Below are 22,304 nucleotides of genomic sequence, written 5' to 3'. Positions count from 1 at the left end.
GCCATTGGGTACCTGAATACTAGCCAGTGTTACAGGGAGCCTGAATCCCGACTTCTGCTTTATGAAGCCATATTTGTGCTGTTTATCATAGGACGCTTGAATCTGGACCCTTGTCATATGGAGGCTCAATTCTGATGTCTTTCGTATTGTGTTTGAAAACTGTTTTTTTGGAGAACTATTAAATTCTGTTCAGGGTTTGTGGAAGTAATTTTTTTTCTCTTTTTGTGAGTTCTAATATTGTTTGCCAGGTGAAGAATACTTTCGACTGATGGATTGTGGGTAAATTAGCGTAGAAACTTGTATGAAAGTTTGTTTTAACTCCACCTATTGTCAAGTATTGTCATATTGGCTGCTATGCATAAGGTGAAAATAGTCAATACTTCCCCTTGTATATTCTATGGAAATTAGAGAAGTCAGGAAAAATTATAAAAATAAATTCAGGAACAGGGAGCTAAATACAAGAAAACTAAATATAGGGTTTTTTTTGGAGACAGGGGCGCTTCAACGTGTAAAAACTAGACTCAAAAGTACACACCAACCTGATACAATCGAAGTGGACTTAAAAAGTTCCTTTAGAGAGCTGGTAGAATTGCCAATGATGTCAAGCAGTAATACTGTGTAATCTACGATGAAGGTGAAACAAAGGTGAGTTATACATTCTTATAACTTTTGGGGTAAAGAATGTACAAATATTGGAATGCTTAAACTCCTTCACTGTGTTAAACCTCTACCACTTTAGCTGGAAGCTATTCCATGCATCCACTACCCTCTAGTAATTCTTTCTTATATTATTTTTAACCCATTGCCCCTCTAATTTAAGACTATGTCCTCTTGTTAAGGTAGTTTTTCTTCATTTAAATATAGTCTCCTCCTTTACTTTGTTGATTCCCTTTATGTATTTAAATGTTTCTATCATATCCCCCCGTCTCGTCTTTCCTCCAAGCTATACATGTTAAGATCCTTTAACCATTCCTTGTAAGTTTTATCCAGCAATCCTTGAACCAGTTTAGTAGCCCTTCTCTGAACTCTCTCCAAAGTATCAATATCCTTCTGAAGACACGGTCTCTAGTACTGCGTACAATACTCCAAGTGAGGTCTCTCTTTACAATGGCATGAGAACTTACCTCTTTCTACTGCTAATACCTCTCTCCATACAACCAAGCATCCTGCTAGCATTTCCTGCTGCTCTATTACATTGTCTGCCTACCTTTAAGTCATCTGAAATAATCACCCCTAAATTCCTTTCCTCAGATATTGAGGTTAGGACTCTTTTAAATATTCTTTAGTCTGCCCTTCTGTTTTTTTGTCCAAGATGAATTATCTTGCACTTATTTACTTTAAATGTCAGTTGCCACAACTCTGACTGTTTTTTCAATTTACCTAAATCATTTGCCATTTGGCTTATCCCTCCTGGAACATCAACCCTGTTACATATTTTTGTATCATCAGCAAAAAGACATACCTTTCCATCAAGACCTTCTGCAATATCACTAATAAAATTATTAAAGAGAATGGGTCCAAGTACAGATCCCTGAGGTACCCCACTGGTGACAAGCCCAAGCTTTGAATAAACTCCATTGACTACAACCCTCTGTTGCCTGTCACTCAGCCACTGCCTTACCCATTCAACAATACTTAAAGATTGTAGTTTATTGATAAGCCTTCTATGTGCAACAGTGTCAAAAGTCTTACTGAATTCTAGGTAAGCAATGTCTACTGCACCACCCTGATCTATTATTTCAGTTACCCAATCAAAAAAATCAATAAGATTAGTTTGGCATGATCTCCCTGAAGTAAACCCATGTTGTCTCTGATCTTGAATTCCATGTGATTTTAGATGTTCAACAATCCAATCCTTTAGCATTGTTTCCATCACTTTCCCCACTACTGAAGTAAGGCTTACTGGCCTATAGTTGCCCGACTCCTCCCTACTACCTTTCTTGTGAATGGGCACAATATTCGCTAACTCCCAATCTTCTGGGACTACTCCTGTTAACAATGATTGGTTAAATAAATCTGTTAATGGTTTTGCTAGTACACCACTAAGCTCTTTTAATAACTTTGGGTGTATTCCATCAGGCCCCATTTACTAATTTGTCTTTATTTTTGACAGTTGAAATAGAACCTCTTCCTCTGTAAACTCACATGTAACAAATTACTCATTTGTCCTTTCTCCTAACTGAGATCCCTTTCCTTCATTTTCATCTGTAAATACCGAACAAAAATATTAATTGAGGCGGTCAGCTAGACCTTTATCCTCTTCTACATACCTCCCTTCTTTTGTTTTTAATCTAACTAATCCTTGTTTTACTTTCCTTTTCTCATTTATGTATCTAAAAAATGTTTTGTCCCCCTTTTTTACGGACTGTGCTATTTTCTCTTCTGTGTGTGATTTGTAAGCTCTTATAACTTGCTTAGCCTCTTTCTGCCTAATCTTATAGATCAGTCTATCTTCATCATCTGGTTTTTTTTATAATTACTAAATGCTAACTTTTTGTTTTTTTACTATTTTGGCCACATCTGCGGAGTACCATAGTACTTTCTTAAATTATTTGCTCTAACAGACAAGCCTGACTATCAATAATACATAAATAAACCAGGGATCAGCTAAGACTGAATGCTTAAAATTCACAACTGAATGCTCGAAACTAACGGAATGCTCATATGAGTGAATGTTAACCATAACCATGTTAACTATGTGAACCTGAATTTGAATGGTAAAATACTATTCTATTCAGTCATAATTTGGTTTGAATTTGGTCATCTTATTTTTAACTGGATTTATTTTCAGGAAAAAAAAGAATTGCCTTTGCAATAATCATGCTGTCTAATCAGCATCTTGATATGCCACACCTGTGAGGTGGATGGATTATCTCGGCAAAGGAGGAGTGCTCACTTAACAGATTTAGACAGATTTGGGAACAATATTTGAGAAAAGTAGGCCTTTTGTGTACATAGAAAAAATCTTAGATCTTTGAGTTCAGCTCATGAAAAATGGGGGCAAAAACTAAAGTGTTGCGTTTATCATTTTGTTCAGTGTATATATTGCTTCAGACCTGAAGGAGAGAAAAACTCTTGAAAGCGTGTCTTTGAAGTATTATGTTAGTCCAATAAAAAAGGTATCATGCATACTGCAATACTCTGGTCTTTTGGCATTGTATACATATCTATATTAATATGTAATGGTATGTTTATATAATATATCATATATACACATACCATTAAATATTAATATTGTGTATATTTTGCAGTCCAATGATTGGCCACTTTTTGTGCCCTTTTGGTTAGTTCAACTTGTTTCTCCTGAATCATTTGCATGGATGAAATTTGTACAAGTGCTGCATGGACCCAATTGCTCCATGGCCTACCGAAAAAAATTGGGGTGGGGGCAAATTGATTTGTTGAACAAACGTTTTCTGCACTGCACAAGTCTTCATAGACACCTTAACAGTGTCGCGATATTTCAATGATACTATCCAGTAAATTAATAGATTTTACGATACCACCTGGTATTTATTATCCAGATATTTCTATTTATTTTAGAGTTGACAAACCCATTTTTTGACTGTTAAGGCTGTCTCTGAGTTTTGCAACAGAAACTAAACACTTATTACAGCAATTTTCTAAAAGATTATTCTGTAAACTATAATAAAATTTTAAGTGTGGCAACCAGTAATTTGAATTTCATTATATTGTCTCTATAATTGTGTATTGCATGTCAAAAACTATTGAAAACTCACCTGCCAAGTCATTAGTTCGATTGTTTAAACAGTAACAGTATCTCATGGGAAATTTTTGATAGTCTACATATTTTATGTTTGAAACTGTGAAGGAAAAAGAAGATATACATCATGCGTTGTAATTCAATGGTTTTATTTGATTCTGAAGAGAAAAATATATATATAATCAGTGAAACATACTATTATAAATTAGGATTGAGACTTTGTGGAATGCCATGGAGCTGTATGACGTCACACTCAAAAACGAGAAGACATTTTTGGCTCCTGAAAAAAAAAAGAATCAAAGATTTATATAGAGGAGACATTTTTTTTATGCCTGTGGTTTAGAGAATAAAAAAAATTTGTATTCCTTAAATGTATGCAATTCTATGAGCATGAAACACATTCACGTTTTAGCTGGTCAAACTATCCACTTGATAATGATACTTATAAAAGATATATGTTTCAGGGTTTGAATTAATACACATTTTCCATAATCATCTATATTAAAAGGTGTGATGTGGACTCCTTATGAGTAGTAGCATTCCTGCAGTTAATATTCATAAATAACCTCAGTTACTGTGGTTGCTAGAAGAGATGCTGAAGTATCTGGGTATAAATATAGATAAAATGAACCTACATACATAGTTACATAATTATCTAAGTTGACAAATAATTAAAGTCCATCAAGCTCTCCCACTTAGCTTGAATGAGACGAGGGCCTTTCTAGAATCAGAATACCAATTTCAGTTCGACAGTTTAAGTATATCTTACTTGGACATCGATCTTCCTGTAAACCTTTCCCAGACCTATTCCCTCAACTACACTCCCATGTTTAGACAAGCGTCATAGGACCTCAAAACTTGGCAGGTCCTTTCCATCTCATGGTTAGGGAGGTTAGCGTAGGTGAAAATAAATTTACTCCCGTGCTTCCTATACCTATTTCAGACATTGTCCGTCTCCACATAATTAAAAGATCGGGAGTTAAACAGGTGAATGTGTATATACCCAATAGGTTCAGAGTGCTGGGTTTTCCACTCTTTTGACACGTTTACCATGCAGCACAACTGGCCTACATTTAAAACTTACACGCACCTACAGAACCTTCAGGCAGGCAAGAGATTTGAAAGGCTACTGCCTCCATTTCTATCTGTGTCAATCATAATGAACAAGCCTATAAAATGATTTTCATACTTTGGTTATTATAGGAATAATTTGCTAGCAATGTTACTCGATGTATTTCTGTTCAATCCTGTTTGTTACTATGAAAGATATGTAATTATTTGTATTCGTTTATATTCTTTTTGTTTCCTTTGGCTCTGTTTTAGCCTTCCTTTGTCACAATTTGATAGTTTCAATAAAAAGAGAATCATAAAAAGAGCTACACAAAGCATGGTGCAAATGTTTATTGTAGAATGCACTGGGGAATGTGTATTTCACATGATTCCTACACAGTAAAATTGTGGCAGAAAAGTAGACATTGAGTATAATCACACAAGATAGTAGAACGCATTGTTGTATTGCACTAATTTTTGTAAGTACTTTGTGTAGCCCATTTTACACATTTTATATAACTACCTATGTGCCTGCATAACATGTCTAGTATTTAATTTATCAGAAATCATTTTGCTTTATACAATCTTTTCTACATTAAAATGTATTACTTTTTAATTTGGTAGATTTTTCTTGAAATTCAAATTTAGTTTGAGTTAAATATCAGTGCAACAAAAAAAAATGTACGGACAGAATACTGAAAAAAAAAACCATTCTTATACTGCGTCCATCAGCAGACTATTTTTAAATAAAAACTGAATTCAACACATACTTCCTTAGGCAGGTTGGGCTTTTATCATCCTTATCAAGTGTTTCGGTAAAATAATTCTCTTTCATGCACAGTAGAACACCAGGAACTATCTAGCAAATTTTGGATCCATAGATTTCATTTTTTTTGACCAGACATTGTCCCTGTGAGTTTGTAAATGTGTTCTCAGTTCAAAACTGGTTATAAATACACTGAGAGCTGTTATACCTTAAATACGTGCAGTGTATGTATGTTAAAAATATTCTTAATCCATTGGGAATATTGTCATGCTAAATATAAAATTGTGTGATTGGATGATCGAGACCAATGTCAGGGAGTATAGTCTATACTTTTGTACGGTGCCAGACCAAACAGAGGTCCCACTTCTCAATCCTAGATAGAATATATCTGGAAATATATCAAAATATCCTTTAACTGGAAGAGTTATGATGGAAGAGGCCAACAATCAGACCTTTAAGACTTGCATCAGCTCAAATAGAATGTAATGTCATTTCGCATCCTTCCAATGTACTAAGGATGAATCAAATAAGGGAAAAGGGAGACATGAACTCTGATTTAAACACAGTATTTTTAAACCCATACCATGGGTTGTGATCCAGAAGGTCCAGTGGCAGTTTGCATATTGAATGTGTATGTCTGGGATTGTGTATCAGTGTGGGTCTGCACTTGTCTGAGACTTTGTATTTGCTAATGGTGGGCCGGGAAAGATTTTGTAAGGGGCCCTAACATTTTTGATCACACTGCTGATACGCATCATATACATTATATAGTCTTTGTTGCTCATTAAATCACTCCATGAAAGTAGACAATCAATAAAGGGGGTATATATTGCCCTCTGCATGGGGTATATATCAGTCTTAACGATAAATAATACACTCTTTAAATGTGCTTTAAAATGCATGGTTTTCCCTTTTGTGAACAGGAATATAATTTTATGAAATGGGGCTGGTATAATGTCGCAATGTTATCTCGCCAAGAGCACTGGAAACCCTAGGTTTGTCTCTGGCACGTACTATTTATGTGTGAATATATTCAATGCTTACTTTTCTCGATTGCCTCAAGGGTAATTGTATGGTGATTAATTAAATAATTGTTTGTTTTTTTAAACAATGAAAATTCAGACTAATACCATCAACAACGACAAGCAGTTTAATTATACACTTTACCTTTCACTGCTTTTCTGAGCATTCCATTTACCAGATCAGTGAAATTGAACTGAGAAAGATCAACGGAAGCAGCAGGAATTTCTGAAAAACAAAAATGTCAAGTTACCCCTAAGCACGTGTTTTTATTTATTGTTAAAAACATCTGTAACGTCTCTGACTGCAATACAATGACATCATGTAATTGGAGAGTTGTGATTTTTCTTTTAAACCCAGTAACAGATATAGTGATATTCAATCGTTTTCTTAGTAGGAGACCAGAAATTCAAAGCATGCAGCAATGTATTCATGATTCATGATCCAGCTCAGGACCACTTCACTTGGCTTGGCATGTCTCCTTAGACCACGGTGACACAAAACCATATATGGCACTAGGCAACTTTCTACGCACCAACCACCAGTTCTGCAGGTTGTACTTTTTCAGGGTTGCTTTTTTAAACAATGTTATGAGACAACAGGGGTCTCATGTCATTGTAACTACTAACAAACTCACTCTGTCTTCAATGCACAATCTGACAGCAATGCACACACACTCATTGTTACATGAACACACTCTGACACATTCACCTATGCTCTGATACAGACACACTCACTACCCACACTCTGATAGGTACACAAACTCACCTTGTGAAATCTGCACAATATGTCTACATTGCTTGTGAAGAGTCAGCGGCAGAACCACCGTGTGTTGAGGGGGCCCATTGCGTGGCCTGTGCACTTATGGACACAGATGGCAATGTGTCTTCAGGGGCTCAATCGTGCATTGTGGCCCTTTAACAGTGCAGCGCTCAGGAAGTGAAAGTCGGTCTCTTCCTTCCAGTTAACACCGAGCTATGCAGGAGGGAATGGCTAGAGAGGATTAAAGCGTGGACTGGGGGCCTTTGACTCCCAACCAGCAAACCGGACCCCAAGGACACCACCCTCCTTCCCCCAAAAGGTAGAAAAAGGGAGGGTGGCTAAAAACATTTACATATTGCATGTGTGTCTGTATATTAGAATGTGTTTCTATTTTAAAAAAATAATTATTTATTGGTTTTTCGAAGGAAATCGTATTCATAGTAAAAGGGTACAGAAAGGAAAAAGGGAGTGTTTGCGTTTACATCAAGGGCGACAACTGACATCGCATTAAATAGATACATTTTTGAATAGATACATTTTTGAATAGATAAATTTTTACAAGAATTTTACATTTGCTATTGTAGAACCTGAAACTGAAACTGGGCATTTTCTATTTCCTGAACCGGTCGTTAACTCTGGGAAAATATCCCTGACCATTGTTGTGGTTACTGTATTGTCCGCCACTGCCCTCGTGTTTGTGGTTGCATCTTAGCTAAGCCTGACGTGGTCCTCTGAGGTGGTAGATATGTGCCAGTATGTGTAGCAAGCAGACCAAGTGGTCTGTGTAGTAGCTCAGGCTGCACAGCCAGGCCACATCAGGTGGTTGTGTGAGTTAGATGTGTCGTACCACGTAAACGCGGTGCAGATGGCCCTTCTGGGACAGTGTCTCATTAAGGAAGGGTTTAAACTACGGGTAGTCAAACTTAATCATCGGCCATGAGTCTCACCCATGGTTCCCATTTCTCCTTGAAAAGTGTGTATCTGTGGGAGATGGAGGCAAGGATCTCTTCTATGGTTTTGATTGAGTCCACTTTAGCTACCCATTCTCTGACTGTGGAGACTTGTACATTTTACTGGAATGAGCAGATTGGCCACAGTAAGGAGATGTGTCAGGAGGGTTTTTTGTGTCTTGGGGAGTGAGGTGGGTAGGATCAGGAACAACAGAGTGTGAGGGGTATGAAGTAGTTGTGTACCTGTCACGATTTTAACCATTGTCACAATGTTGGTCCAGTAGCTTTGCGTGAGCGGACAGTGCCACCAGATGTGTGTGTTAGAATGTGTTTCTGTGTCTCTGTGTGTCTGTATGTGTGCCACTGTGTCTGTGTACCGGTATGTGTATATGTATCTGTGTATCTATGCATCTGTGCATCTGTATGTGTATCTGTGTATCTGCATGTGTGTCTGTATGTGTACCTGTGTATCTGTGTATCTGCATGTGTGTCTGTATGTGTTTGTGTTTCTGCATGTGTGTCTGCATGTGTATTTGTGTGTCTGCATGTGTATATGTGTGTCTGTCTATTTGCATGTGTCTCCGTAGTATATTTGTGTGTATGTATGTGTATCTGTGTGTCTGTATGTGAATATGTGTGTATGTATGTGAATCTGTGTGTCTGCATGTGTGTCTGTGTATATATTGGTGTGTCTGTATGTGCATCTATGTGTATCTGTGAGTGTCAGTGTTTGTATCTACATTTGTGTCATTGTATGTGTATATCTCTTCATCTGTATGTGTGTTATTGTGTGTATCTGTGTGCCTTCGAATCTGCATGTGTGTCAATGTTTGTAACTGTATGTGTGTCAGTGTTTGCAACTATATGTGTGTCAATGTGAGTCTGTATCTGCATGTGTGTCTGTATGTGTGTGTATCTGTGTGTGGGGGGGAGAGAGGGCAGCATATATGTATACTTCTCAGAATTCAAACGTCGACACTATACACAAATACTTTCCTGCATTCTAACGCCAACACTATATACAGACACACCTCTTCGTTCAAAAGCAAACACTACACACAAGTAAACCTGTGTTTTCAAATGGCAACAGTACATAAAATCACACAACACTACGCACAACACTACTATATACAAAAACATGCTTACATTCAAACACTGCTCAGTGCTAAATACAACCCTGAAGGATGGGCAAATGATCGATCCCCAGCTGGCAAAGTATTGTGCGAGTTGTATGACAGATTGGAATCTACCTTTTGGCCTTCCTTATGATGGGCCTTTCTAAAATTCTTGCACCAGGGCCCTCTCTAATTTAGTTCCCCACTGCACTGGATAGCATGAGAGGGCTTGTGAAGCTTGAGGGTGGACACAAGTTTAAATAGAGTCTTACTTATAGTGGACCCATGATAATTATATATACCAAGACAGGCCTTTGAGTTGTATTTCAATGATATTTTTTTAAAGCTGTCCTGGTGACCTGCATTTGAAGTATGATGAGGGGGTTAATATAACAGCCCACATTGGATTCACAGTAATTAAGTGTTCTTGCGTAGCAAGACCACTTAATGTTATCTCACATATATATTATTATTATTATTCTTATTATAGCCAAATTTGCCACCCTAACTCCTCCCACAGTTTTTACACTACATAGACAAAAATTTACCAAAACGTGCAGATTGTTCCCGATCGCGTTGCTATTACTTTGTGGAACGTTTCGCTGAATGGTTCTCGGAATATCGTCATTCTTGTGGCGAAATTTGTCCCATAGGAATGAATGGCATAGCTAGAGTGGGAGCTGGCAAAAGCTGAAAAATCAGGACATGATTTCTAAACTGCCACTACTCCCTCATTTTCAAGCCCACCTACACAAATCTTATATCAAAACGTTCAGCTATCCCTCCTGCCACTAAAAATGTCCACGGCTAAGCCATAGTCCTGATTGTTTTCGCAATATGACCATTTGTTTGCAACTCACGCAGTCCATTGACATTCATTGAAACGCCACTCTGCAAAGCTCACATTTGAAGGGCAATTTCTAAACTGCGACTGTGCCTTCCTTGTTAATATCTCAGAGACATACTATACATCAAAATGTAGGTCTGGGTCTTGTGATTCTCACAATATAAAGCTCTTCACTGTAGGATTTATAGTTTTTAAAATACGACCGTTTGAAGATGGCAACCGCAAAAATACTCTGACCTGTGCAAGGCTGCAGCAGCAAGTGATGTCATAGACAGGGCCATTTGCACCTGCTAATGTTTTTATAACTGTATGTTTTAATGTAACTGTGCAACAACGTTGCAATTAAATGTGCTATATAAATAAATAATAACAGTTACTCCGCCCACTCCAGTTGTATACTACTGGTGGAGGCAAGAACACTTCACAATTTCCCCAGAAATTGTAGCTTTTCTAGTTATAAATAGTGATCCCTTGTGGATTGAAAGGAGAGGACTCAAAAAGACACTAAACTATATTGGGCCGTTCTGGAAGATGTTTTAGCAGGCTTGGTTGATATTCATAGGTATGAATAGTGTTATTCAAGGGATTGATGTTGTATGGTTGCCTTTAGTAGAATGTGACTGAATGGAGGCTAACAGCTAATGGGACTGAGGGGAATATCGACCAAATCTGTCAGTAGCTTATGGTAGATAATACATGCGCTTTATCATGGTGACTTAGCCATAGCCCACTCTATATACTAGGAAGAGATGCACAAAACAGATTGTAATATAATTTATTCTTGTGTTTGGAAATTAACTTGACACTTTCTTAAAATACAGGAAAGTTAATAATTGGTTCCTGGTATAAACAGGCTGCGGTTTAGAAGTGGCTTGTCAATAAATCAATGGACTTCAGCATGCCAGGCTAAAATAGATGAATTGGAGAAAAATCCCCAATTTAAGCATTTTCCATCTCGACTTGGGTTAATATTTGCAGTTCTCTTGTCAAGTTTCTGGTTTAGTGAAAAATCTTGAGTGTATAATATACTAATTAGAATACTTTAAAAAAAAAAAACAGCAAAAGAAGAGAAACCCTACACAGTATACACAATAAATAAAATAAAGAAAAAATATTTTTTCAGACTCACAAAATTCCTTTTTAGTCAAATTTTTTTTTTTTTGCCTAACTCTAACCATCATTATGAAGGAAGCGTCTTCTGTGCACTGTGATAAAAATAGTATTGTAAATACTTGTATTTTCAATGGATTGCTATTTTTTCCATCCTGTATTGTCCCTACAATATGAACGTGTATGCAAGATCTCAGCAGACATACTTCAACTCTGGATGATTGCTTTCAACATGAAAAGACAAAAAAACAACAATACAAAATAAACAAATGCATAGTGCGTTCCACTTGAATCTAAAATATACCAAGGTTAGCGACTCGAGATGTTTCACTCATGGCAATCCTCTTGCAATACAAATATTTACAATAGTATTTTTATCATAATGCACAGAGTATTTGTATGATGTTTGGTATAAGAAAATAAAATGATGGTAATATTCTGTAAAACACAATGAAAGCTTCTATTACTTCCTGTGACTGCACTATAGACAATCTCTCTGCACTTTATTTCCTTTGTTGTTTTTTTCTGCTTTTTTCTTCTCTTGTACGTTTTTAAATAAATTTATGTCAATAATGTCGTCAAGAGTTTGCACTCTATAACAGAAATACATATGGATGTTACTGGGAGCAAATGGCTAGACATAAAATTATAGTTTTCCCTTTAACTAATACAGAGCAAAGGAAATGTGTATTTTCCCCAATTTTGATAAATACCCCCTATGAAAAATAAAACAAATAAGTGATAATAAGACTCATTATACAAATGTATTTCAACTCAAGTCTCTTATGTATGAGAAAAATGAATCTTATTATACACACACTTCCTAGATAAGGGGTAGACAACCTTTGGCAGTCCAGATGTTGTGGATTCTATTTTCTCATCATGCTCTTAAAGCCATAATGCTGGCAAAACATCATGGGAGATATAGCCCACAACATCTGGCATGCTGGAGGTTGACTACCCCTGCACTAGATCATCAACCATAATTTCCCTCTTCCCTTTCGCCATCATTGGTCTTATAATTTCCTTTCTCCTCCCTCCATCACCCTTCTCACCGTGTATCCTTCCTTCAACTTTCTCAGCCATGGCTCCTCTTCCCTTTCCCCCTATCAGCAATCATGCCTCTTATTTTCCTTCCATCGGTAGTCATTTCACTTCACTCTTCATCGCTCTGTTATTCCATCTCTCTCTAAAATTACCTACTATCAATACATTCCTTTCATCTAATACTCGGCTATCGTGTCTCATGCCATGACCCACTGCAGTGCTGATATCCTGCACACATTGTATATTTTTGCATTACCTGTTGTACCCAGTATCGCCACTCTCTTTTCTCTGTGTTTATTTTCCGAAGAACTTAATCCTGAAAAAAATAAAGGGATAGTAATATTTGACAAATTTTATGAACTTCTTAAAACTGAAAGAAAGGGACATTCAGATCATAAAGAGTATGTTCTAGTAAATATCATTTTTTTTTTAGTTTTCCGTTTTTTTAATGATTTTTAATTCTGCATTGGATGGTATCCTTTACATCAAGAGTGATATTTACTGACATACAATGTACTTTTGTAACCTATGAAAGCTTTATTTTTATTTTGTATTAATTGATTTTTTTTTAACAAGGCTTTATACAGGATAAAAAAATCCTCAGCCAATACAAAGAAAAACTGAGATTCAGACAAAAGGTGTAGTATATAGGATGCTCATCAGAGGTTGAAGCCCAACGGACTGGCAGAGTAAACAGAACAGTACTAAAACCCCCCAAAAACTATAAAGATGCAAATGCAATGATTCAAGAGTGAACTCAAGGCAAGTAGACTAACTGTCAGCCCAGGCAAATATGTGGAGTACCTGAGCATGAACCCCAAATAGTAGAAAAATACATAAATTGAGATCAAACAGATAGATGGGTTAGAGAGAGGAAAAACAGGAGGGGAGTGGGAAGGGAGGAATGAATTGTGAAAGGAAAAGGAATCACCAAAAAAGACCAGCCAGATCCTCCAGACAATAAGTTGTTGTTTTTTTAGTCCTTTATGGCAGCAACCTGTTCCTCAATCTGACTTCCTCAACTCAATCTAGCCAGATCAGTATGTTGTCAATCCCAAATGCATCCAGAGGACACGGATCAAGGACTGTGCTGCAGGAAGCAAGAGTCTTAAGATGTTTTTTGGGGCCTTGATATCGGCATCTTGTCAATTTCCTCATCTGCATGTGTCAAAGACCCATTTCCAAAGTGGGAATGATGGAACATTCTCAAAAAATGTGTACTGTGGGCGGGTGGAGCTTGATCGCTGACCTGAGCAGACGCAGGTTACAGCAGCTCCCGCATCTTACCGCTTATCTTGCCAATTTTCACTGAGTAGAGGCTGTAACACAACATAGTGTGGCTTCTTAACGAAAGGGGACTTTATGACTTCCGCACCGATACCACACATGTGGACTTCCTTACCGACATCACTCGGACAAATCTTGTGGCCTAGAAGCATGGTCGGCCCGGGGGAGACAGCCGCTCTCCCGCCACCACAACTTGTTGCAGATCCCAGACTAGGCTCCCGTTCCCCACCTATGGACCAGTGGGGGTTATCTTGATCCCCACCAATCCGGCACATGCACTGCCACTGCCTCCTATTGTCTAATATAACTCACGCTCCAACTGCACTGGGCTCAGCAAAATGGTGGACACAAACCGACCATCAGTGCCTGTAACCATGCAGCCGTTGCTCACGCAACTGGACCTAAACCTTACCCGATTTTGGGAGAAGCTGGAACAGCGCACTACTCAACTGCCTTCTACCCAAGGAAGGGAGGCAGAGAGGACTGGCGATGTGGGGCAGAATGGGCCTGTCTCGGGGAAAGCATTTCACCCTGCTCACATTACACATGTCGAATGACCACCCAGGCAGAAGGTCGCACAGAGACCCCCTCCGAGGCATCATCCACATCGCCGGAAGACCGCCCACCACTGGCAGCACAGGAACATCAGGGCCTTAAACAGGAAGAGACATGGTCTCACAAAGTTCCAGAATCTATGGAAAATAGATGCCGACATTACACAAGGCCTGGGGCTGGGGTGAGGCCTCTCTTCGCCCACAACTTTCCATCACTCTCCGGTACCTTCAATCATCCGCTCTCAGTCTGCCCAGTACGGGAATCGGCTGACATCATGGTCGGAGGACTGTGCCAAGTATATCACCCAAAGAGAACTTTGCATCAGTTATATTGTACCACCTAACCCACTCACGTTGACTGAAGTTGTCTGTTACTCTTACACTCTAGCCTGTTAATTTATACGCATACGCTACACACTAATTAGTACTCAAACCCCATTTAGATGCCAGAGTCCTACTAACTTACTTAATCTGCATTGCATCAATAGGGCTGCAATATAATGACTGGGACTCCAGCATGCGCACTCCATGCTCAGCATACTAATTTGCACGCTCACTGTGCAGTTTATATGGATCACATCACAGTCACTATGTTATTACCACGGGCTGCCAGTGACCACAATACCCACAACACAAGCCATACTCCATAATCCATGTTTACCACAGTGGGTTATCAAGCATTATGTTCTTACTTGCACACTATAAATAAAGATTGACAAAAAAAAATGTGTACCGGTGTTCCAACCATCCTATGTGGATATCTTGTGTTTCTTTGGGGTCTATCATACCAGTTCATCGATATTTTAAAATGAATCTTTCAGAGAGGTTTCAATAAATGAGTGTGCTCATATGTTATTTGGCAAATCCTTAGATTCCAGCCAGGTGCCCAATGGAATCCTATCTGTGGTCAAACTTTGTTCCAGCCAAGACCAATATTTCAGAGAAATTACTTGATGCCAGTCTGCCTGGTGATAATTAAAGAAGTAGGGGAGACCCAAACCACCCATTTGTATTTGGGATTGTAAGTTGGGACACTTTTAGTCTAGGCCTGCTGCCTTTCCACACATATCGGAAAAGGGTCCTGGTTAGGTGAATCAAGATTGTTTGGAAGAGATAAAGTAGTCTGGATAGTAAATTCATCTTGACCAAATTTATATGGCCAAACTCTGAAAAGCATGGCCAGACTTTCATGTCGTCTCCACACCCATCCAGAATCGTAAGGTAGTAACAATGATGAGGTTTAGCAGTATCGGGAGGAATTAAGATTCTGAGATATTTAAGGTACTCTGAACCATCAGAAAGGGAATTGGGTCTGTAGCACTTTGCAAATATTTCAGAAGTGATTTATGACATATTTAAATTAAATTAAATTGGTATTTTATATCCGGAACTTATATTTCTGGAAAAATATTCAATATATATGATTTATTTCAACATGATGCTTTCCTATCACAGTTATATGAACATAATAAGCAGATTAACAAACAATATTTACACCACAAAACTTTGAATTCAGACTTAAAACTGAATGTAAGATTTCAGAATGTGAAGAATTCTTTGTGAATAAACATATAACTTGACAGTCGTGTGCCAGCTGTGGTTTTATAATAAATGATCAATTTTAATTTTTTTTTTGCTGTATCTAATTTTTATGTCATTTTATTTTATCACAAAAACATTCTTTATGTAAAATAATGGAAATCCCTGCGTTATTAAAATAGAAATATTTAATCAGAAAAAGCAAAAATAGATCTCGAAATTATCATTCCAGTCAACGCCAGCCTGGAAATTAGAAATAAATTTAGTCAATATGTATGTGGATCCCTTACCTGTGTTCCAGATTAGATGAAACCATATCAGTATGGTCACCAGCCTCATGGAAGCATTCAGTGAGGAATATGGCATCTTGAGTCATCCGTTAAGGATGCTATTAAAAAGATAATAACGGTATCACTGTTATTTACCTAGATATATGATAGGCTTCTGCATTTGGTTTCAAATTAACTGGGATTTGTACAAATTTCAGGAAATCAGTGGGTCATCCAAATTCCATAACGCTGAACCACCCTATAGACTAATTTTAGAGTACCCGGAAAATGCTTTTTTCCCTAATGAATCGATTCAGCCAAACCAAATTTTTCCACCCTGCAAAAGTCTAGTATTTGAGTGTTTTTGTCTTTTTGCATATGCATAGACTTCATATATTTTCCTAGGTTTAGATTACTAGCATTTGGTAATTTGCAGTTAATTATGCTACAAACTATGATACTACTATAAACCACATCAATGTCTGTGCAATAATTATGGTGTGTCCAATGTACACCAGACAAACTAACTGTACAAAACATTATCAAAGGCATATGAAGACACCTATTCACACCAGGAGGATAGCATGGTAACGGAACCTCTGGAGATGTTTCCTTCCTTTATTTTTCTGTACTGAATTACTTACAGGTTTTGTGTTTGTTTGTATAACTGAAATTGTAATTTTATTATATGTTTAGTATTGATTAAACACAAAAAAGGTGACGTTTATAACCATCTGCTGGTGGTGCGCAAATTACAATAAGAATATAATCACAGAGAAGCTTTGGTAACTCCAGTAACTCGTGATAGCCCATTTAGCCCATTTCATGTGGAGCCCTATAGGCAAAATTGTTGTGTCAATAAAGTCAATAGGAGTTCATTATTCTAATTGCTGCACATTGCATAATAACTGCATAGACACTGGAAGCTCTAATGGACCTGGAAATTTTGTTTAAGGAGTTCTAGTGGTGAAAAAGCAGTTAAACTATTAGAGAATATTGACTGATGCTTTGATAGCAGAGGATCTGCCTCTTCTCTGGCAGACAAAGGACATGTGGCACATCTAACGGCCCTGCATTGGGGGACAATAACTGCCTGGACAGTCTGTATTTAGACGCTGCTGTTAATGGACACAAAATAATGAACGGGGGGGTGTTATATACTCTATATAGTCTTAGAAATGTCAAAGCTACTACCTCACTCAGACAAATGGGAAAACATTCACACATAAGGGAATGTTTTTAAATTGGTGTGTCTTGTTTTACCTATGTTACAGCTCTGCAGAATATTTTGCTGTTATATTGGTAATTTTAATTGAGGTGGGGATATACCAGAACAGAGGAAGATATTGAAGATTTTGGTGAACAACGGTAAGAGAGCGGAGGGCAAAGGGTGAATAAGATGCAAAGGAATAGGAGCACAGGAAAATGCAAAAAAATGTCAACTGCACAAAGCAAAAATTGAATGAGTAGGCTAATAAAGCAGAATTTTGGCCATTTAAAAATAACACAGGCAAGACTACCTACAACGATACTATGAAAAATGTCATGACCACTCAACAACAGAGTCAAATGAATTTGAGAACGTCAAGAATCTAAAAAACACTAAGCAGCTACTGTCTGATAAACTGTCAAACAATTCAAAACATAGAATGAACAATAACCCAGACAACCTGCCTTTGATGGTTTTCCACTAAGTTCTCAAGCTAGTTTGAGCTGAATTGTACCATTACTGAGAGAGACCCTAAACCCTTTACATTTCCCATTTATCCTACCAAATAGGCCGTCCTCTAGATCATTTCACCCATTTCGATCATTCAATGGGCCTCATGATGGAGATGTGGACAATACACACTGAGCAAGGGGTTCTGAATCCTAAAAAGACCATAGGAAGTATCCTCCTCATGCACAATCTAATATATCCAGACTATGATGTTCATTAAATAATACAAAAAGAAGTGCAGATATACTACGGTTAATGTGGACACTGGGACACGTTCACCACTTTGTCAACAGTTACAAAAAAGACGTTTGAGCAAGCTTGTTAGATACTAATGCTGGTATGCTCCCTACACTTGATAACCTGAATTTCTAAACAGCATTCTCTACAATCTATAATTAACAAACTGCCCAAATAAACATAACAAAGGCTCTCATAAAAACATTCTCCATCAATAATGTTACATCTTAATGATTAATCTATTACCGTTTTTCATGACTCTTGGACCATTATCACTCACCATAAAACTACTACAACTATTAGCGAGATTATAGACACTTAAACCAAACGCAGACATATTAGACTTAAGGCTAATATCAAAAGCTAACCATTAAACGTACCTCATAATTATATCCCTGGAAGGGACGCCGTCATGCTTTAAATAACTTTGCATCAATGTAACTTCATAACTGTTTATCAATGTTTTAAAATGTGACATAAACATATGTGTTGTTTTTTTTTTGAGTTATTGTAATGAAACACAGTTATATAGAGCCACTATATTGTTGCACGGTAGGTAATGAGTCATGAATGTAGCACCTTCAAAGAAATTCACACTGCAATTCCTGCGCAGCCTATTGATGTGTTACACTGTGATCACACCCATCACTTCACAAACAAATGTTAAGTACAACGTATAGCAAGTCTTAAAATGTCACACTATAGTGCATAAAAATGTAACTGTTTTCAAAAAGTGAAAATCGATCATTATTATTATTTTCTACAAAGAGATATGCAAAAAAGTATACAATTTATATATATATATATAAAAAACATTTTTTAATATTTGTATTTGCTTAAGAGCCCATAAGTCTGGGCAAGTGTTGTTAAATACTGTCACAAAGAAAGATTTAAACTTTCCAGCAAGTGAAACGATTTTAAAATCCAGTGTCTGCATCTATGCTTATACATGGTTGCTCCTATTAAATCTACTTCATCGAGAGATTTTCCTATAAGTTATAGCAGGCTGTTTGTTCTGTTGCCTTTGTGAGTTGTAATGTTATAGACTTGGCTGTCACGCATGGTTAGCTCTTTCATGTAACAGTATTTTGTTAAGTCCTGGAATGTTTCGCAAGACTTTGAAAAGTCATCGCACAGAATTCTGAAATATTAGCAGTTTGTTTAGCGGGCTTCTTACGGAGAACGATAGACTTGAAACCCCAGACATATTATGGAGAATATTATATCACATTTATAGCAGAAAGCAACTGGGAAAGAAAGATGGCATTAAAAGCACAACATTATTTTGATGCATTTCTGTTTACGTCTCCAAAACCTAATAATTCCAGATATTTGTTGAAAATTCTTATACTGCTATAAGCAGAGTAATGCTATGTCTATCCTGGCTGATACCTACCAGCACAACAAATGGAGCTTTGCATGGATGCATTAAATTAAACCACTGTGTGAAAATAGGTGTTAAGTCGATGTATGATATAAATCATGATCACTTTTACTACTGACCCACAGGACATCTTCTTGCAGATGGTAACCTTACAGGACCAGCTACAACAGCCCCACCTTACATACGTATATACGTGTAAGTCTATGGTTAAGCAATGTTTGAAATAACTTTTTAATCCATACCACTTTGTTTGCAGCTCTATTATTTTGCACAAATTCACAAGAATGAATGTTATCAATCACTTTTCCTGAGATACTTAATAGAATATTCACACTCATGAAGGGGTTCAACAGAATAATCTGCTCAGTCATAGTGACAAAAATTCACAAGTCATTTTTGTAAAAGTACTATGAAACCGTACCTAAAGCAGGTACATGATTTACATTAATCTAGTCAACAACATAGATCTAGTCAACAGCACCATCGACAACACCCGATTTACATTGATCTAGTCACCAAAATGGATCTAGTCAACAACACCATTAACAACACCCGATTTACATTGATCTAGTCAACAACATTGATCTAGTCAACAACGCCATTAACAACACCTGATTTACATTGATCTAGTCAACAAAATGGATCTAGTCAACAACACCATCGACAACAGCCGATTTACATTGATCTAGTCAACAAAATGGATCTAGTCAACAACACCATCGACAACAGCCGATTTACATTAATCTAGTCAACAACATTAATCTAGTCAACAACACCATTAACAACACCCGATTTACATTGATCTAGTCAACAAAATGGATCTAGTCAACAACACCATCGACAACAGCCGATTTACATTGATCTAGTCAACAACATTGATCTAGTCAACAACACCATCAACAACACCCGATTTACATTGATCTAGTCAAATGTATTAACTGGAAATTGCTACATATTGTTATCAATTATTGTATATGACATACACCTAAACATTACAACCTGGCCATAGAATATAGTTGTGCTATTTCTTAGTTGATGTGTTTACAATGAAATTACGCATTGTTTGATTTGCTTTGCATGATATTGTTTGAGGAATGCTTCTGACCGTGCTGATTGTAAATATTCTCGATTATTTAAACTTCCCAGAAAACTATTGATCCTTATGGATCTTAAGCCAATGTGTCCATCTCCCACATTGTGTATTTGAAGTGTTCCAAGAAGAATCAATGACACTTCTTAAGAGCCATTTCACATTAGAAGAAAAATTGTATCTTGCAAAGCAATGACCAATGCTTTCGCAATAAATATTGCAATTTTCCCAATTTATTTTATTACTACTTAATCAAAGGTAGAATTGTTAAACATTTGCTTGATCTCATATTACACTATAACTACATACATTACTAATCACTGCACACATGTACATATTCACACATGATCTGTTAAAATTATATGAAATGCATAATATCATCCCCAATGTTTACTACATGCCATTCAGATAGATGCAGAGAACTGAATCTCTTCAATTTTTTTCCTTTAGGAACATTTGTGGGCTATATTTATTAAGCAACAAAAAAAATATTCCAAAATAGCATTGGGAAAAATATCATGAATTTGAATGAATATTTTATGTTTATGTTGGTTTACAAATTGCAAATAAAATACATCTGTAATCTAAAACGTGAAAACGCTAAACTGGTTTAAATGTAAAATAATTTTATAATTATTATTTGATGGTACAGCATTGCACAGACAGACGTCGTCATTTTTCAATACAATCTTTTATTATGCACACATCTGTAATGTATGTTTTTACAATACAGCATTTCTCTTTATACTGTGACTGTAATATGTATTTGCAAATCATGAAAAATGTGTATATTCTGTTGGTTGGTATATGGCATCGATACATTACTTGGTCAAGTAAGTATAGCGTATAGGGAAGTCTGATAGAAAGTCTGGTGAAGTAGGTTTTGAGAGCCATGCCCACAAGTTTACAGTCTAAAATAAATAAAATTAAATTCTTCATCAATGTTTTTTAATGGGACTCTACAAAATGATAATTAGATTTTATTTTCAGACTGAACTTTATCAGAATAGCCAAGCTGAAACAAGAAATTATATAAAAATCTGTTTTTTTTATTCATAATATGTTTTAGGATTATATTAAAATCATACAATCATATATTCTAATCCATTTTTATATTACAAAGCTTATATGTTAATGAAGATTTAAAAAAATATAATTAAAAAAAAATTCTAGCAATTTTAAAACCCAGTCATAACAAATAAGACTCTGATTTAGCAACGGAGTACAATCATTATGGATAAATAAATATTGACTTACCTGAATTCTTTGTGCTTTGATTTGAAGGTGACTTCTATTCATATAAACGAATGTAATCAGACAGACTCAGTCTAGTAAGGAATCTAAAATTGAAGATAATAGGATATAGCTGAGATAGGTTGATAACCTTGATTAAATCCTTTTAAAAAATCGTATTAAGGTCTCCAAGAGAACAAAGCTAAGTGTAACAAGATAACATTCATGCAAAGTGTCCAAGATATGTTGAGAATTTAATCCCCTAAGTGGGATGATTTAGCAGCTGTGAGAATGTGACTATAGTTTGGTAGGATTCACTTCAAAAGGGAAACCCCAGAATTATTTTAAAGGGACAGATACTGTATATACAGACACATACACTCATATATATATATAATAAAAAAAGAACAACGTTTATAAACAGATCTTCACCGTAGGTGATCATGTGATACAAATACTAAAAGAAAATACACTAATACATATAAATAATATAAAATTGTTGAGATAAATAAAGGCTAAAGAAAATGGATAAAAAGGTAAATAGAAAGGTAAATATTAAAATAAAGCTTATTTAGTTTAGAATTAACAGACACCTTCTGT

The 22,304-nt window shown here is 36.5% G+C and overlaps 1 protein-coding gene across 1 annotated transcript in view; it reads right to left on the bottom strand.

Annotated features, from left to right (window-relative positions):
• Nucleotides 1-21,798, bottom strand: part of HHLA1 (HHLA1 neighbor of OC90) — a 76,729-nt gene extending 54,931 nt beyond the window's left edge. Inside the window, exons 1-7 of the mRNA XM_063451049.1 lie at nt 21,729-21,798; nt 16,062-16,159; nt 12,648-12,707; nt 6,708-6,788; nt 3,921-4,004; nt 3,741-3,824; nt 540-623 (exon numbers count right to left, since the gene is read on the bottom strand). Of these exons, the coding sequence (XP_063307119.1) occupies nt 540-623; nt 3,741-3,824; nt 3,921-4,004; nt 6,708-6,788; nt 12,648-12,707; nt 16,062-16,137 (469 nt within the window). The 5' untranslated portion in view covers nt 16,138-16,159; nt 21,729-21,798. The remainder of the gene's footprint in view (nt 1-539; nt 624-3,740; nt 3,825-3,920; nt 4,005-6,707; nt 6,789-12,647; nt 12,708-16,061; nt 16,160-21,728) is intronic.
• Between the last annotated feature and the right edge of the window lie 506 nt (nt 21,799-22,304).

The sequence above is a fragment of the Pelobates fuscus genome, chromosome 4 (genome assembly GCF_036172605.1).
Source record: "Pelobates fuscus isolate aPelFus1 chromosome 4, aPelFus1.pri, whole genome shotgun sequence".
Taxonomy (NCBI): Eukaryota; Metazoa; Chordata; class Amphibia; order Anura; family Pelobatidae; genus Pelobates; species Pelobates fuscus.
This window is presented reverse-complemented; position numbering and strand designations above follow the sequence as displayed.